We start from the raw sequence: 19,625 nt of genomic DNA, 5'->3' as shown, positions 1-19,625 counted from the left end.
TCAACTGGCATTGAGAAATACTTGCTGCTTTAAAGTTATGAATGCTTAAAGTGGCTGATCTACCCTCACAGAGTTTAAACATAGCATTGAACTTCAATCCCCAGATTGTTTGGTAAGTATTGAAAATGGATAATAGAATATGCTATCATTACTTTTGCTTTTAGTACAACAGTGGAATGCCCATCAGTTATAATGATGGCCAGTAATGTTGACCATGAATATAATGTTTAGATTAACAATAGGTGTCTTAAAAGGGTTTATAAAACATTTGCTTACAATGCTGCTTTCTTCCTCTTCCAGTTACCCCACTCTGAAGGTGCTGTCAGAGAGAAGGCCCGATATTCCCATATATGTCGGTGACACATCAAGACCAGTTTTTTGGTTAGTAAAAAGAGAACAGGAGAGTTTTGTTTAATTGAATAATACTTTATGAGCTGAACACAAATAGTCATGTTAACTGCTCTTTTTAGTGCAGGAAATATATGTGATGCTCTTTTATTATTGATTATATTGTGCTGTGTCACTTTTAGCAGCGTTGACATGATGTTTGGTTTAAATTACAGATGATTATAGGAGGTTCAATCTTTAAAATTGTTTGTGTATGGATTGGAGATAGAATACAGCATCGGCTCTAAGGCTGTTAACTTATTCATCCCTGTCCAAACTGTTCTCCCATGGCTTGCTCTGAAGACTCTTTATCTGTGCCTCCTCCCTCCCTCTAATCTGAACTTTGCTTTTGTTAAATTCCACAAAAATGTTAAAGAGGAAGCATCTAACATCTCTGAAATATATTGGTCCTGCTGAGATGTGACGAATAACATAATTCTGTAACATTATGCTTCTTAATTTTCCAATACTGTTTAGGAAAAAATAGGCTCTGGTAATGTTGGAAGGATTTAAAGGAGATATGGAAATTAACAAACAATAACAACAACATTTTGGTCATTCATAACAAGGAGGGTCATGCAATTTCCATTCAATGCAATGGAAAGACGTTGTTTTTATAGTAATCAAGTATGCAGACCAACTAACTTTGACCTATTGGCAGTACTTGAGTTGAGGGGGGATGAGGGGGGGATGGCATCCCCCTTCTAAAAACATCTTAAACAGTATCCCCCTTCTTAAATGTGCATCCCTGTGACATTTTATTACTGAATGTGTAAAAATTGTACAATGTTTTAACGGTAATGGCAATATTATTCCCCTTTCAACATTTGACGAACAGTGGGCTTACGAGTAGCCTGAACAAAATACATAAAATCAAAGAAGTGGCCTACCATGACTGTAAAGATGATCCCTGTAGGAAGTTTGTCCTCTGCATTTGACCCTAACTATGCAGGGGCGGTGATAGCCATGCCAGTCCAGGGATTGACTGCAGTTTAAGGTGCCTTGGTCAAGGTCAATGACCGCTGTACCTGACATGTAACAACTATGCCATGCATATTGCTCTAGGTTAGTAGACTATATTAATTAGGCTATGCATGCTTCAAAAGAAAAAAAAAATAATTCCACCACTCCCCTTTTTTTTTTTTTTTTTTAACTAGACTACTGCTTATTGGGATGTGTAAGTATCAGACATGGGCAATGTGGAGTCAACAAGTCATCTCCATGTCATGTATTTAATCTACCCAGCCAATTAACCAGGTGAGTCCAATCTGCACAGGTCAATTCACGGTGAAGATTGGACTCACCTGCTTCAGTGGCTGGGTAGAACAAATACATGACATGGAGATGACTTGTTGACTCCACATTGCCCATGTCTGGTAAGTATAAAACAAAGCAAAACTAATTAATTGAAAATTACTGTTTATATTACACAGAATTGATGGCAAAGAAAGTAAAACAAATCAGCAAAGTTCAATGCAGGTAACCTGCAGTAAAGGTATAATATCAGTTCATAATTAATTTGGAGGTTCTTTTACATATCCGTAGCAAAGCTTCCAGGAATATATCTGAGTATCAACAAAGGAACATGGAAAATTATGGTGTGGTTTTTATTCATTTTGACAAAAGACAACATGAAGACAAATACTACTCGTCCCAGAACTATACCCTGCAAAACTAGATGCCATAACTTGGTTAATAATGGAGATTTAACATTTATATGAATAAATAATTAAGATTCTCCATGTGCTCTACTGTGGTATGAAGCCCAGTGATGCTCAGAGGATGATGCACAAATTATGCAATAAAAGTCAGGAAGTTAGAACAAACTCCTTCTATAGAGTTGTAGTTACCTACTGTAAGTGGATATAATATACCATTTGTAAGATATTTAAATAAATCTATTCTGTATTAAGTTACATTTTTGTAAATCCTGATGCTGTGATTTTTTTTGTTGTTTTTTTGTTGATACAATCAAATGTTTAAAAATTTATTCTGTTCTGGCTCTAGTGTCCAGTGAAAAATAAGAATCAAGTTATATTTTTCCATGTGGAGGCAGTGTGAATCGTCTTATTGGTTATAATGGCTGCATATTAGCTGTGAAGCTTACAGCAGAGCGAAGTGGAATAAAGTGGAGCTTGATGCAGTGAAAACTTGAGTTCAAAAGGGAAAATGTTCTATTTATCATCTCCCACTTATCTGTAATGGTTGCCGTTGGGCTGGTGCCCATCCCCAGAAGTCTATGGGTGAAAATCAGGCTATTCCTTGGACATGTCCCCGGTCTTTCACAGGTCGGCTATAATGTCTACTGTATGTACATTATACCCATTATTCAAACCTTTAAAGAAATGAAAACATTTAACATACCTGTGTAACTATAGGTCCCTGCTGGCTTACACTCAGGTAAGGCAGGTTATGGCCTAGGTGTGGAAACCTCCGAAATGTTTTGCTGAGCTCTGTAACAACACACAAGGACTTAACAAGGGGCTTATACAGTCATTCAACTGCACCTAAGCGTGCACGTTTTCATGCATAGTTTGTTGCTTTCAATGGCCACATTTTAGAGCCATGAGACCTTTTGTCTAAAGAAGTAAATGGTTTATTTAATCTGCAATAATATTTGGCATCCTGTAGTATTGTCGGTGTTACCTGAGAATTGTCACATGTTATACTTGCTGCAATTTGTTCCATTTTCCCTCTTTATTTGCTTTGGGATTTCAGGTATTTGGAGCAAAGCAAAGTCAAGCTGACCAATATCAAAGTTACTCCGTTTGGCATTTGGCAAAACGTAAGCTTCTATTTATGTTGCTCATTCTGCTTATCTAAATTAGGAATTAAATGGGTTTTTTGGGACTTTTTTTTGACAGGTTGGTGAAAACCTGAGGTTCATGATTCTGATGGATGGTGTCCATCCTGAAATGGACACCTGCATTATTGTTGAATACAAGGGTAAAAAGCAGTTAACATAACATAGTTGACAATTAATTTTTAAAATGGGGAAAGTACATTTTTGTTTATTTTTTTTTTTGATTGCAGGTCACATGATCTTGAACACGGTGGACTGCACCAGGCCAAATGGTGGCAAACTACCAGAGAATGTGGATCTGATGATGAGTGACTTTGCTGGTGGTGCATCTGGATTCCCCATGACATTTCAAGGGGGGAAATATACTGGTGAACTTAACTACATTTTGTGGACAGCAATGCCAGTTTTTTGCAATTCAATGATAGTTTATGCCACTTATTGTAAAATATTGAGTTGGGATGACTACAGATAATTTAGAGCATTTTATAATCATAATATCTGCTTTTGTGTGTTTGGCCTGGTTAAAAAAATAAATGTTGTTGATTTAAAAGTTTGACCTTTCATAGAAAAAAAAATCAGCTTTGAGAGAACAGTCTTGAACCTGCAAACCAACTGGTTTTAAGGTGTTATGGTTTTTTTGTTTGTTTACTTAAAAAACCCACTGTTATCTTATTACAAATGTTTTTTTATGCTTGTGTGTATGTTTCCTCATTCTCAGACTCTTGGAAGGCAGAGTTCATCAAAACTGAAAGGAAGAAATTATTGAACTACAAAGCTACACTGGTCAAATCTCTGCTGCCAAGGATCTACTGTCCCTTTGCTGGATATTTTGTAGAAGCTCACCCATCTGACAAGTTGAGTTTACACACAGGGGTTGGTCAGAGTTTGTACAACAATAATGGTTGATTCATTAATTGGCTTTTTTGCATTTAATCCAGATGCAGGTTAATAGAAAACTTTATATTTTAACCAAAGGGTTAAATCAAACAACCTTCACATTCTATTGGCCTGAGGTCACAAAGGATGCAGCTTAATATGCCATTTATCTTAGAAAGATAATCTACAACATGGATAACAGAAACAATGGGACCTAAACAGTAACCTATAAATGTTTGATAGTATACATGGATCTCTCAAAAGTTTTTTTCTTTTTTTGTGTTAAGGTCCATTAGAGATACAAACACCAAAAACAAAGCAGAAGACCTCAATGCACTTATCAATAAGCTTGCACCAGAAATAAAAACGTGGACACCCAAGCCTGGCGCCGTGCTGGACCTTGGCCTTGCACTGAAAGACCCCACAAGCAGGTTGGCAATAAATCAAAGTTGTCTGTTTGTCTTTAAGTTAGGCAGAAGTTCTGATTGTTTAATTTGTAAGCTGCATAGGCTGAGAAAAGTGCACCTTGGCAGCAGAATCATAAAAAATGAACTTTCAGGTGACAGTAGTGGTGTATTATAAACTTTCTAAAAACCTTGTTCTTCTTCTTATCGTACTGGGAGGAGACATCAAATGGCACGGAATAGATTAGAAATCAAAAAGTCCAAGATAAGCTACAAATGGTCATAATATGCAAGGAAGACAGATCATAGTAGTGTTCATGTGAATTAATAATCATCAGATATTTATAACTCTAATCACTTAGTTTCAACTTCAAGCAAAAATACTGGATGGAATTCAAGTATGTTTGTGAGCAGATGTCCTGAAAGTGTAAAATGCACCTTTATTCATCCCTTTTTACTTAGGCGCACCTTCTATAGATAAAATATGTTGTATCCTATTGTCATCTATTTATTAATGGGTGACTATTGATTAATTTACTCTGCATATGAATACAGCTGTATCAAACTGAAAAAATACAAGGAAACACAGCAGACAGTTTTGGAATGAAGTTCGGCAAAGATTAGACGCAGGGTTGACTTATAAAGCAATATCCTCAGCCTTGAAGGTCTATAGAGCTCTTTACAATCCTTCATTCAAATTCAGAAAGGGTATGGCTTGGCTCCAAGGCTACTAAGAAAAGTTTGTTAACCTAAACTGGCAATGCAAGGAGAGGATACTGCAACAAGACCCTGAGATCTTCCGCTTAGGTTGGAGAAACTGCTGTTTGGAGAAACTGCCAGTCTTCAAAAAAAGGTGTCCTGGTTAAATAAAGTAGGAATGATAAGCTAATAATCAATAAATCTGACCTGGTTTAAAGTTTGCCACATGATCGCTAAAATCAACACAGCAAATTGATTAAGACAATGGAAGAATTATGCATCTATTTTTATACAGTCACACAAATAAATCCATCCCTTGTATCTTTTATCTGAGATCAGTTCTGAGGGTAAGAAAGCACAGAGGGGAAACTTAGACATCCATGTTATCAGGTCAGCCTTGGTGAAGGCTCTTTGTCATACTGTACATCTTCAAGGCAGATTCTAGCCACCCTACAGACGTGGCTGATTTCAACCATGAGCGTGTTAAGATCTCGCCCTTTTGCGACACCAAAATAAAAGCCCTCCACAGATCCACAACACATAAAGTGTGAACGACAAACTCACTCAGCAGTTATGCAAAATTAATATTTAAGTTCTGTATTCTACAGCCAGGACTAAAGCTACAGTGTACTTGTTTTTAACCAGCTTTTCTGGTGTAAGCTTTGCTCATTGTGCCTTTAGTGTGGAAACTGACTGAAAAAAATAATGCAACCTTTAATGGCATTTACTTAATCGTGTTTAGTTACTTTCACACAATTGTTTTGTCCTACCCTGCTACTATGAAATAATTGTGTTAAAGTAACTAAATATAATTAAAAAAAATTAAATGCCAAAAGTGGTTGCCTTATTTTTTTCAATGCATTCAGAAAGTTGAAAAAGCTGAAGTGCTGCTTAGCTCACTAATCAAGACAAGTCAGAAGATCCCCCTTTTTGCAACTGCAATGTGGCATCTACATCAAGGGCTTTTGAATTAACCTGCACCCCATGATACCACTTTCCCTAGAGGGTGAGAAAGTTCAGATCTTCTTCATGATGTTTAGAGGTATTCTTATCGATACCTGGTTGATGACATTAAACCTGAACTACTAGTGGTTGCAAGCTACCCGGTTCGATCCCCACAGCCTCCACTCTGGGTTCCTGAGCAAGACCCTTAACCCCACATTGCTCCCTGGGTGCCACAGAATGGCAGATCACTGTGAAGGGCTAAGACGTTTTTCATTAGACTAAAAATAAACATTTAAATGGGTACTTCTGTCACAGTTTTGAAGTTTCACATTCTAAAATTATTTCTTGCTTCTGGTAAACAGATGAGGCAGTACATGATGACGGAAATTAGTCATTAACACCTAGCCTGAGAGACCATAATGGATAAAAAGTGTATTGGTATATTCAAACTATAAAATCTCAAGCCTCACTGCTGTCTTTGCTATGATCAATTACAGTGAGGCCATCATTGATCCTCCAGCAAATACCAAAATCTACAAGGACAGCTGGGAGTTTGACTTGTATGTCAATGAGCTGAACAGCGCTATCAGCAGTGAGATATTCAAACATCAGAGCTGGATCCAGTTTTATTATACATGGGCAGGATTTCAAAACTACAACCTGGTGGTTCGGGTAAATATGTTTGACCAGAGGAGTCGGCTCTAATTTTCAACTCTTCGACCTGAAACTCCCTGCTCTTCCTTTATGTTTTTGGGGTTTATTTTATGGCTGCTGCATTTCTTGTTTTTCTACTGTGTTTTTTGCTGTGGATGTCTGGGTGATGGTGTTAAGGACTCCCAAATCTTCGTTTGCCAAAACAAACCAAGTTTTTACAGCAAAATGTTCCCAAGACACAGTTTCTCACAAAGTTCAGCTGCATGCTCACCACAGACCCAAGAGGAAAAGACTAAAGCTCCAAATAGGCATACAGCACAGGAACCAACAACACTGCAAAGTTTTTATTTTCAATAAAGATATTCCCCAATTGAATCCAAATCAACATAGACCAGCCTTCTCTGGTAGTGAAAACCTTAAGGCTCCTCCTATGTGGTGAAACTATTTTCATGCATGTCAATCTCAGAGTGCCTCCATATGTATTCATCCCCTAATTTTTTTTAAAAGGCTTGTAATACCAGTAAACCCATTCAGATTTTTGACAGAGTGATTCATCTTCGGACAAGATAACATCCACACAGTAGTATGAGGCACAACACAACAACACTGATAACACATACTTTGCACCAGTTATATTAACTGGATGTTCTATAATGTTTACACAAGTGCAAGGTCATGATCTCCCAATAGAAGCTACAGAACTCCAATAACTACACTGACTGCAGCTGGGTTGTTGATAAGCACAAGATTGTGCCAGATAATAATTAAAAAGAAGAAGCACAGAGTTCAGTTACCACAGATAAAAATAAACTAGCTAATGTTAATAGTTCACTTTTCCAATAATGACCTAAGTTCCTCCTTCCTAAAGCTAACTAGTTAAAGTTCATCTGTTAAAATTAAAATACGCTTAGACAGTAAAACCTCTATGTGAAGATTAAAATACCAGTTGCAATCTTGGTATACTATACATGCAGGGAAAACTTTATCTAGCCTGCATGAGCCAAATCACAAGGAACTAAAAACACATACAAATATATTTAGGTTCTTTTGAAACAATCTGACATGAAAAAAAAAAATCCATTGTAATTTGAACTAACTTAACTGTAGTTCCTAAGTTGCTACACTAAACTAAAGATTGCTTTATGTCATGTAAACTTAGGCTTACCCTGCTCAAAGTGTTAACACCAAACCCACACGTTTTACATCATCAAAAGGAAGTCACCAGCAAATCAACAACAAAAAAGGATCCTAACATTATAGTTTTTCCAAAAAAAAAAAAAAAGAACATGTAGCAGCCGAGCAATTAAGCTTAATTGGAGTTTACCCTTCTAAGTGTACAATACTGAACAAACAAATTTTAGCATCCTCAAAAAGTAAGGAGGAAGCAGCATTAGGTAAACAATTAAAGTCATTCACATTAATTTAGGCTTTCTTTTTCCTCCTGACTATATTTGTACTCTAAAAAATACCTATATACTACAGCAAATAGTTATAATAAACTAAAATAGCTTTTAAACTTCATTTGAGAAACTGGATTCACCTGTATGGAACAGATTGCCAGGTCCTTTAAAGTGCAATAGAAATGCAGCATTTAATGAAAGTAAACATACTATATATATAAAAAAAAAAGGAGCAGAGTGTAAGCATCACGCTTGTTTATTCCAATTACTTTAAAACTAATCCATTCAGTTCAAGGCTTTGTATTTGTATAAAAATACATATTTATATTAATAAATATATTAACATGTATTATTATTAATATTTATTTTTATTAATATTTGTATATTAATTTGTATAGCACAGTTAAGTACATGGAAATTTCAGAGTGCTTTACATAAATTACTGTAGATAACACATTAGACTAAAGGAAAAAAGGTGAATAAATGAATAAAAAGGAACATTTGTAATTCACAAAACAATAGGACCACAGAAAAGGATAATAAAAGAAAGTTAAAAAGAATCATAATTCAATGAAAATATAAATATATTTTATAAACATTACTTATAGGGCCAGATCTATCAAAGGTTTGCGTGTATAAAAACGTGAGCTATTTCACTGCGCACGCTAAAAAAATGTACAAATTGATCTATCAACAGCGTGCTAAAAGGATTTGGTCTTTAAAACGTGCTAAATAGCGCCTCTTATCCATTTAGTACTTTTTCTGCAATGAATATGCAATATGGGGCGTTTACACGCAAAAGTGCGTCTTGTGGGAGGAGAACATGTAAATATATTAATTTAGCACTCGCAAAGTGATTTATTAAACCTGAAAGCAATTTTGCTAATGGTATCTGACTCTATATTTAACACGTTTCAAAAGAAGGTGCAAATGGTCTGTATGCGTAATTGCGCACACATGGCAGCGGTTATTGTCGCAAGAAGGAGACATCGAAATGAAGCAAGGAGACGCAGAGAACGCATTTTTTCACTCCATGTGATTATTTTTGGAATGAACGAGGAAACGATCATCAAAACATATCGTTTATCCAGTATTGCCATTTTGGAGCTGTTGGGGGAACTCCGAATGGATTTGGAGCCAGCCACAAGGAGGACCCACGCAATACCAGATATCACAAAACTCCTTGCAACATTGCACTTTTTTGCATCTGGGTCATTCCAGCGTACGGTTGCAGCGAGAGCTGGGATCTCCCAATCTCATTTTTCAGAAGTGCTGTCTTTTTTTTTTTTTTTTTTTTGGAGTGTCACTGTAAGATTTAAATTTCTTAATGCACTAGTTTGTACAAACTACATACTTTGCCGCAAACCACAAAACGCGCAAAACCATCATTTAAATAGGGTGTCTCCAAGAGTTTTGCACCTGCCACCAGTTACGCAATCTCTCTTGTTAAATCACCCGCAAACCATGGTTCAGCCCCTCGCGCAAAATTCCAGTTTGCGAGCGCAAATTACTGCACGCAAAATTGGATCTTGATAAATCCGGCCCATTGAATGCATTCATGCTCGCCACTGGATAGGAACCCATGAATGGGTTTAATCGAAATTGAGAATGACGGTATGGGTCTAGTTTGTAGAGATGCACCTACATAAGGCCTCTTCAGCAATGTTTTTCAAGGAAATCGCACCACAATGAATAACTTTACTAGAAATACAGAAATATTCTCTTTCTAAAAAAAAAAAAAAACTGTAATTATTCTTATAAGGTAAGCCTCAAAAGGTATTTCTTTGCCAGTACCTACTAACAACTCACACCCACCTGCTTCTAAGGCTGAAGGAAATCTTCATTGATACCAGTGTGGTTCTGCAGTGCTGTCATACAGCACAAGTCATAGTAATATATTTCCTTGAGAAAACTGTGGCACAATGGGAGAGTAATTCAGACTGAAACTCTTTGGTTTGATTATAGCTTGTTCTTACAATATAATGATAGTAAATTGCGGAAGGCTCTTGACCTGAACTTTGCCCACTGAATGGATCTGGGCCAAACTGGATGGATAAAAAAAAGTTATCAATACCTAACCATACAGTACAATGGTCAATTCATGAGGCTGTGAAGTTTTAGATGAAAGCTGAAGGTCAAACATAACTTCCATAAGTTGAAAAACATATTTCCTGTAAAATATGACAACATATGAAAAAACCTTTACTTGTAGCATAGGAGTCTCTGCTGAACCCTGGTAGATGTAAGTCTAAATGTATTCAACTGTAGACTTGGATAAACATTTTTGCTGTCTTCTAATCTACACTTCTTTATTCTTCTTACTGAAACCTTACTTTTAACCCCTTTAATTTTCAAAGTAAGAATAAATATAACTTGTATTTGAATTATTCTCACTGCTGTTTTCCATGTAGATGATTGAAACAGATGAGAGCTTTAAACCACTGAACAACGGCTATGACTACCTGGTGGACTTTCTGGATTTGACATTTCCTTCCACAAGGCCTGACAGAGAGCACTCCTACATTGAGGTAAGAACAAGTTTCAGAACTCAGAGCAAAATTTAAAGTTTTGGGTAAAAAAAGAGGAATTCAGTAGCAGCCATTCAAAATGGCCCTGCCCAGCCGAATGGTAGCCGAGGGGCAGCCCACTTCCCTCCAAATCCCAGCGAAAACCCCTCCAATATCCAGCCACTTGAGTGACCCTCTCCTGCATATTTTTTTTTTTTTTTACCTCTGACTCCACCCTTTTACTGAATTACAGGGTCTGACCAGTAAATGATGCTTTTCTTTAGATGTGAATGTCCATAAATCATGACAGAAAGAATATTTTAGTACCAGAGGTGTCACATTTCTGTTACTGTACTTAAGTACACTTTTTAGGTATCTATACTTTACTCCATTATTTATTTTTCTTCATACTTCTGACTTCTACTTATTACATTTTCACACGAGTATCTGTACTTTCTATTCCTTACATTTTTAAAACAACCGTTACTCGTTACTTTTGGCTTCGGTTTAATGCAGAGGTCACGGATTAGCGGACCGCGGTCCGGTGTTATGCGGAAAAGTGCATCCCTGCAGGAATATGCATCCCCAGTAGCGGGAGCGTGCCTCGCTCTGTACAACCACATATCAACGAGGGAAACGGATTAAACTATGACCAATTTAGCTACAGTACTTGTTTTATTATTGATATAAAAACGTTAAATATTCCTCTCGTGGGGAAAACATTTGCGGTTATTTAGAAGATTCATTTAAAAAATATATGGGTGTTATGAACAACATTAAATCCAAAGATTTTGTCCGAGGAACGGCTGATTTATTTGTTGTAGTCTCTTGTTTTTCACACACAACAATAAACAGTGATGCCGCCGTGACAGCACAGCGTTCACAGACCAGTGTGATGCATTCAGGAGCATGGGACATTTCATATTTTCAAGGAAAGATACATAAACGGAAAAGAACTTAACTAATACAAAAATCTATTTATTCAGAAACAGTGTGGGCTTTTTTTATAATACTGAATGCTCTATAATTGTATTTCTGTTTTTTTTATGATGCACATCTGCTAGTTTTTTATTCTAAAAAAATCTGTAATATTAGCAGCAAATTATCAAAGTTTTTCAAAAGCCAGTTTAGAAGCTCCACATGAGGCTTCAGATCGTACAGCAACAATTACGCTGTTATTGTTTTAGAGGTAGAATTTGCATTTGCTGACCCTTGACCTTTAACTACTAATGGATGTATAGGAATACAGTCATACAAGTGTCAACTCCTCTGAGATAGCACAGGATGCAATTTTTGGCAATTTTTTTTTTTTTTTTTTTTTTTTTTTAATTTTATGTATAACGTTAATGCATAAATACGTCATTTTGTTTCAGTGTTAAATTCTGTTTAAAGTAACAGATAATTAAAAATGTCTCCAGACCTTTACTGGTTGATGATTTTCTTTATTCAGACCCACTGATTCTTAATTGGTTTCCCCTGGTTTAATGTTTCTAAATATTTATTTCCTGTCATGTGCTCCATCCAATGCAGATCATTGGCTCCACCCACATCTAGTGAAAACTAGTGTGATTGGATGAGTCATATAACGCAAACACTCATTGGTTAGCTAAAGGAAATCATCAGAAGCAAGCAGGTGTTCTTCAAACTGCAAACGTGAATTGTCCATGCCGTGCTACAATGTGGGATTCAGAAAAAGATGTTGAAATGTCTGAAAGGTCGGACACAGGCGAGAGCGTATCGGGAGACGGAGACCAACAAGACCTCCCTCATCCTTGGCCCTATCTCAGAGAATTTATAGAAATTGTCGAAAAATTTAGCTTTCAGTTCATATTGTCATGAAAACGAGGACAGATGGACCCAGTATTCAAGGCGAGACAGTCAGTAGGAAAGTTCAAAAGGTTTATTAAAATAAAAACAAAACAGAAGCGGAGCTGTGGCTCGCGTACACTGCAGGCGGGGGGAGGGGCACCGCCCAATCTCAGACACTCTGGGGGAGAAACACAGGTAAGTGACCACGATCAACTGATAGATTATCTGTGTTGGTCACTTACCTGGTTTAACAGTCCAGACCACAAATGTCCCCAGTGCTGCAGTCCAGAGGTGATGCTGGAAGCCGATCCTGGTGAGGGATCCAGAAGAGACAGAACAGGCAGAATCCAGATCAGGCAGGAACAGAAACAGGTGGCAGGATCCAGACTTCCAGGCATCCACAGGCTTCCAGGAGGGTTCAGAGTCAGACTGGGACCAGAAGCATGACCAGGTGGTCACGCACAGGAGCAGACAGGATCAGGTGCAGACAGGCAGGCTCAGTGGAAGAGGGTAGCCGAGACAGGACGTAGAACCGGAACTTGAAGCTGGACTTTAAACTGGTCTCCTTCCTGGAGCCAGGCTTACTTTGATAAAAACTGAACCTCCTCCCATAATGAGCCAAAAACCCAGAGGACTCCACAGGGGAGGAACAGTGGACAATCAGGAGACGAGACAAACACTAAAACCCTCTTTCCACTGGCCGCTAGGATCCAGGACATGAACCAAATAAAACAGAACAGAAAGACTGACAGAAAGACAAGCAATGATCTGGCACTGAATGCTCAGGCTTAACTGAATATAGACCACAGGAAACAGGTGAGAGGAATAAATGATAATGAGGCAGGGAGGGAAAAACGACAGGTGAAAGGAATGACTAATTAAGGGAGAGCAAACAGGCCAGATCATGACACATATAGCGGCATCTGGCTGATTTTTTAAAGGTTACTTTATACTTTTATACTTTAAGTAGTTTTTGGAGCAAATACTTTTTCACTTTTACTCGAGTAAAGAGGTCAAGTTGATACTTCAACTTTTACCACAGTGTTTTTAAACTGCAGTATCTATACTTCTACTTAAGTAACAAATGTGTGTACTTTTGACACCACTGTTTAGTACAAATATTGTTGTTTAGAAATGAATTAAACCGGACTAGCCAAGGATTAGCCCAGGGCCCAACAAGGAAAGTAGAGAAAATTTTGAATGGCTGTATTCACTTTTCAAGTGGAATTCTGTAAAAACATCACAATACAATAATCTATCAAGAATGTATCAAATATCTCATGAGTTTTTTGGTGTCAAGCAAGTAGTGCAAAAAAAAAAACCTGAAAAACTGGCTAAGAATTCCTCTTAGCCATTCTTGACCGTTTCTAGGTGTCTGTTTTGGTCATTATCCTGTTAAAGATCCATAACCTATGACCAAGCTTTCTGACACTAGGCAGCGCATTTCTATTTAGAATCTATTGATATTCTTGCAATTTCATTGAACCTTGCTGAGTTTATAGGTGCACAAAACAGCCTTTATGTTTAACAGTAGGGAAAGTTTGTCTTTGAACATATAGCTGATGTGTCTTACCAAAAAGTAAAATTTTTGCCTCACCAGTCTTTTAGACATTCTCCCAGAAGCTTTGTGGCTTATTAACATGTAGTTTGGTAAATTGCAGTCTGGCTTTTTATGATTTGATTAAAAAAATGATGTCCTCCTTGGTCGTCTCTCCCATTAACTGTCGAGACTCAGACAAATGGACCCAGAATTCAGACAGACAGAACAGGTTAGTTCATAGCAAAAATCTTTTATTGAAAGCTCTGGATTATGCGACTCGTCAGCTGGGACCGGTTTGCTGGCTTCTCTGGTTATAGGTTCACTCTGGTTATAAGTTTAGGAGTGGGAGCCAGTCAGATGATTTCTCCACAACATGCTCCGGGTGCTGCCCAGAGAGTTCCAGGAGCAGAGCAGAGCAGCCAATAGATGAGAACAGGAGGGTCCACAGGCAGAATCCAGAGCAAGTAACAAAGCTGGGTCCAGACCAGACGATAAGATAGATGCACAGGTACCAAAGTCTACTGGGTCCATTTCTGGCTGTTTGTACTGTCACAGTTGGGGAGGTTTGACAGGACCCAAATGCAGACACAAAAAGCTGAAGTGGTTTCTTGATTATTCAATTAACTAAAAAGTTAAACAGAAGCCAAAAGCCAAAACATGAATCCAATAAATCCACAAAGACTGAGAACCAGGAATACGTACTTACAAAAATGGGGCAAAGAAATGATGACAAACCAGCAAAGACTGACTGAACAGGAGGAGAGTAAATGAGAGAGAGAAATAAAGACCAGGGTAATTAGCAGATTGGGAGCAGGTGTGAACAGAAGCAAGAAGGGAGCTTGGGAAAAGGAGCCTGACACAAGAGGGCAAACAAAAAAATATCTAAGAACTACAATACATTTAAAAATAGTTAGAACACAAAAATGGAAATTAGACCAATGAAAACTCAGAGATAAAACTTAAACAGAACCAAAACCATGACAGTTTTGGTCAGGTCAATGCAGCACATCCTCAGGAAACCCTCCAAATGACACAGGCTTAGTTTAACACCTGAATACTTAATCAAAAGCAGACCCATAAAGATACAGATCCAGTCCAGGGGAATAAAAGCCGATGGGAGATTTCTCAAAGAAAAACAATTTCTGCTCCCTCCTACCACTAAAGTCAGTGAAATCAAGGCTTTTAATGTGGTAATTTCAGGGTGAACAGAAATCTAAATACCTGATTCTAAGATCAATCAATATGTTTATAATAATAGAATTCCCCCATGGTTCTCCAAATTGATATTGCTCTGAATTGTGTTTCGTGCAAGTAATATATAAATAACTACATCTCTAAAGTTCTGCCAAAAAAGCAGGGATGTCTGGATCACTTACTGGATCAGTGGTTTCAAAGATGTTTCATGTTGAGTGGGTCAGCTAGTTTTTTTTTTTTTTATGTGACTTCCAGGGGGGAAAAAAAGTTTCACTGTGTTTTATTTCCAGATTAAAAACAGAATTGGTGTGATGAGGTATGTGGTGCTACATGGATGTCTCTGGGATGACCTCTACATTGGCTTTCAGAACCGCATCAGCAGAGATCCTGATGTTTACCACCACAAGTATGACCAAGAAAAAATCTCAATGTATAATGTGTATATATTTCGAATCTAACTTTGAATCATCTCTAGAATTCTCTTAAACAAAGCAATTCTCTCCTTGGGTCTTCAGGTTTTGGAACCACTTCCAGACCCAGTTACCGCTTCGCTGCCCAGACTGGGGCGCGTTTCTGCAGCAGGCCCCCCCGATTCAGGAAACATTTGCATCTGCATATGAAGGCTTAATGAACTATTGCTCTGTTTTATAGATCTGGAAATAGGGGAACATGAAGATAAAGTTGAAGAGGTTCTGGTTTAAATTATTGTATTAAATTCTACGGAGTACAGGATGAATTACAATTTTGAAATTATGAATCCAATGCACTAAATGAAAGAAATTTATTTGACTACATTGGTGGGTGCTGTTATTCAGGGAAAGAAAACTGTTAAGTCTGAAGGTAGTTGAATGTATTTTTAATGTTTACAAGGGGTTAAACTGTATATGGAAGTTATCTTCAGTATCTACTCTGGTGTTTTTTTTCTTCTATTTTCTTGAACTGTTTATGCATAGTTTCTTATCCAAATGAGGGTAATTCAGTAAATCAGTTATAGAGCAAGGTCACATATGATGACTACTGCCATTCAAAGAGAGCAAGTGCAAGAGAACAAGTGTTCAAGTGGCCTTAGAATGGCATGATTGACAATTTGAAATTGCTTTACAAGAATGAAACTGTAAAATAGAGTGAAAATACAAGCAGAATAAAAGCAAGTAATGGTAAAAACTATTAAAGCAGACAGTTAGACCAAAAACTTAAACTAATGTTGTCGCAGTTAACAGTTTAACATCAACTGTCAGATGCAGCTCTTGACAAATTGGTGTTTTACTTTGACTTAAAAGAACTCAGGCTTTCAGAACTTTTTCAGCCTTCTGGGAGTTTGTTCCAGATCAGTGGAGCATAGGAACTAAGTGCTGCTTCTCCATGTTTGGTTCTAGTTCTGGGTGTAAAGAGTAGGCTTGAACTAGAAGACCTAAATTAACAGAAGGATTTTAAAGTCTATTCTTTGAGCTACAGGGAGCCAGTGGAAGGACTTAAGAACCTCACTGATGTGTTTTACTTTTCTAGTTCTAGTGAGGACATGGGCAGCTGTCTGATGGACTTTTTAGGCAAACCTATGAAGAGACTGGCGCAGTAATCAATTATTTAACTTAAAATTTAGCAGATGCTTTAATCCAAAGTGACTTACAAAGTAGACACAATTTTACAGTTATCATCAATATGACAATTGGTTCTCTAGAGGAAAATCCCTAGTCAGAATCAGAGATGACAGCAACGACAGAGAGAGAGGGGTACGTGCAGAAAGAGTAGTAGAGAGGTACAGAGGCATGGGTAAGAGTTATCTTTATATTCAAGATAAATGCGTGAATTGTGAGTTATTCTAGATACCTGGACTTTAGTACTTTAATCCTGGAAATGTTCTTCAGGTGATAAAATGTGCCTCTGAAGGTTAAGAACTGAGTCTAGCCAACGCTTTGATGGGTTCATAGTCACCCGGTGACAATGTGATGTAAAGCTGTGCTTCATCAGTTTAGTAATGGTAACTGATCTGTTTGTTATAATCTGAGCTAAAATGAGAGTGTAGATATTGAATAGGAGGGAAATTCTGCATGGCATTTTTTTTCTGGTCTCTGATTTAAAATTCCCTACTGACACAATAAAAAAGGAAAATGTTTAATGTTGGTGAATAAATACCTGGTTGATCTGCATCCCACATCAAGTCTCCTGCTTAATCCAGCCACTAAGGGCCATCTCTGACAAACATCAATGACATTTTATAGAAATTACCTTTTACACTTTAGTTTTTGTTTCTGAGATCTGTAAGTCTAGGGTGCAATAACCATTGTGCATTTGTGCATATAAAAACATGGCTGTTTCCGATTAGTTTGGAAATGTTATTATAATTATGATTTTTTAAACAAAATTTTGGTATTGTTCTTGTAAATTTGCATAAGTACCATGGAAATGAATCACCTTTTTTGTTGAAAAAGTAATTAAACTTGGGACAGGAGTGAACTTGTCATGAGCGGTTTTAAGGAATCTGACCCACATGCAGAGAAACCACTCAGAACACGGGGAAAAGTTTAACGGGTTTATTTGATGTAACGTATATAAGAGTAGGATCTGGAACTCAGAGGACTGGTGAACCAGAATTGGAAAGTCTGATGAGATCAGTTCAGGGAGATCAGTCCCTGAACTGATCACAGAGATCAGTTCAGGGACCGTAGGAAATTTGACTGTGGCTTGAATAATGCTGGAGAGGGACTCACGTTTGAGGCGGCTCTTGTTAATCCTTGAATCCAGTCTGTGTGGGGGTAATCCAGAGAAGGGGGGGAACTAGTTGGAGAGCGGACAGGTAGACATTCGTTGGACCCAGAGGAGTAATGGAGCGGAATGTCACTTGGATTTCCGATGGGAACTTGAATGGATCATGTGGAGGTTTTCCCCTGCTCAGTGTATTCTCAGTAATTCCTTCCAGGGGAAGAAGGTCCAGGCATTCAGTTTTCATAGGAAGGCTTCCTATCGAAGAGCAAAGACAAAAACACATTAAACTCAGAGAAACAAAGCTAGGTTAGACTCTGCTAATCTCAGGTTGGCTAGAGCACTCAAAACTGGCAAACACTCTGGCATCGAGGTAGTGACAGCCCACTACTCAAATACTCCTCCAGTAATGAACCAACGAGCCGCAGGTGTGCAGGGAGGCCCAATGAGGACAGGTCACCACCTGGTGGTGGAGAAAGAAGAAACACACAAAGAACCCCCACAAACTGGATTCCTAACATAACTCTTCTTCTTTTTGCTAATCTAAAAATGTTTTGATACATTTATGATAAACTACTGATTTTTCTAATGAACCTCTTAATTGCAAACATGAATAGCTTGGCTATTTTATATTTGTAAGTCTGTAAATCATGTAATATTACATATTATACAAATTAATCACAATAAAATGAATGTGTTAATGAAGCCTTATAATACAGATGTGCCAAAAGTGCTAAACTAAAAGACTGAATTACAAGTACGTGTCTGTTAATGCTATAGTATTTTCCTATATGCAAATTGTGCATGCATGATGGCATACACTTTTATGCTGTGTTTGTGCATTAGCCTTTAATACCAAACACTTCAGCATCATCCATTTAATCAAAAATTACTACGTTGACATTTCACAGTGAATTACTTTCTTATGGAAGCAAATCGTTACCATATTTAAAATGAAAAAGCATTTTCAGAAATGCTTTTTCATTTTAAGAATGTAGCTGCATTGTTTGACTCATAAATGAAATTAGTAATCAACTATTTGCATTTTCATTTTCTTCTTCAACACTGCTCATCCTTTTACTTAATTAAAATTAAAAAGAAAAATACACTTGAGATTTAATATTCAAAATGTACCTCAGCAAATACATACCAATATTCAATTTGAAATGTAAAATTTGAAAATGAAAAAGCATTTCCAGAAATGCTTTGTCATTTTAAGAATATGGCTGCATACTGGGGGCTGTGACCCCCAAACTGGGAAAGTGGCTACAGCAGATCCCAGGTAAAACATCAGAGGTCTCTGTCCAGAAGAGCGCAGTCCTAGGAACAGCTAAGATACTGCGAGGGGTGAGAAAACAGTTTGTCAGTGATGGGCAGTAGCGCCGCTACATGTAGCGAAGCTATTAGTTTAACTACATTTAGTAGCGTCGCTGCTTTATTTATCAAGTAACTTTCCTGTAGCGACGTTATTGTTTTGATCAAGTAGCGACGTAGCGTCCACAAACGCTACAAAATCCAGGGCAAAACTAAGAAATGAAACCAGGGTTTCTATTTCTAAACAACAATCAGCCACAAAACTACTGTAAATAGCAGTTTCAGCTGACGCTCTTATAAGTGGCGTAGTAGCACAGGCACACTCAGTAGGGTTAAACAAGCGCACCCTTTCCGAGGCTGTTGTTCTATTGGCTGGAAAGGTTGCTAGGCAAC

At 37.6% G+C, this 19,625-nt stretch overlaps 1 protein-coding gene across 1 annotated transcript in view; it reads left to right on the top strand.

Annotated features, from left to right (window-relative positions):
• Positions 1 to 16,375, top strand: part of cmah (cytidine monophospho-N-acetylneuraminic acid hydroxylase) — a 29,627-nt gene extending 13,252 nt beyond the window's left edge. The window contains exons 6-15 of the mRNA XM_038307530.1: positions 301 to 381; positions 3,106 to 3,172; positions 3,252 to 3,333; positions 3,421 to 3,558; positions 3,909 to 4,044; positions 4,354 to 4,497; positions 6,612 to 6,786; positions 10,580 to 10,696; positions 15,509 to 15,624; positions 15,734 to 16,375. Coding sequence (XP_038163458.1) covers positions 301 to 381; positions 3,106 to 3,172; positions 3,252 to 3,333; positions 3,421 to 3,558; positions 3,909 to 4,044; positions 4,354 to 4,497; positions 6,612 to 6,786; positions 10,580 to 10,696; positions 15,509 to 15,624; positions 15,734 to 15,869 — 1,192 coding nt within the window. The 3' untranslated portion in view covers positions 15,870 to 16,375. The remainder of the gene's footprint in view (positions 1 to 300; positions 382 to 3,105; positions 3,173 to 3,251; positions 3,334 to 3,420; positions 3,559 to 3,908; positions 4,045 to 4,353; positions 4,498 to 6,611; positions 6,787 to 10,579; positions 10,697 to 15,508; positions 15,625 to 15,733) is intronic.
• Positions 16,376 to 19,625: the final 3,250 nt, after the last annotated feature.

This window comes from Cyprinodon tularosa, unplaced genomic scaffold, assembly GCF_016077235.1.
Source record: "Cyprinodon tularosa strain WSP-4 unplaced genomic scaffold, ASM1607723v1 ctg1165, whole genome shotgun sequence".
NCBI classification, from domain to species: domain Eukaryota; kingdom Metazoa; phylum Chordata; class Actinopteri; order Cyprinodontiformes; family Cyprinodontidae; genus Cyprinodon; species Cyprinodon tularosa.
Note: the sequence above shows the minus strand (reverse complement) of the source record. Positions and strands in the feature narration are given on the sequence as shown.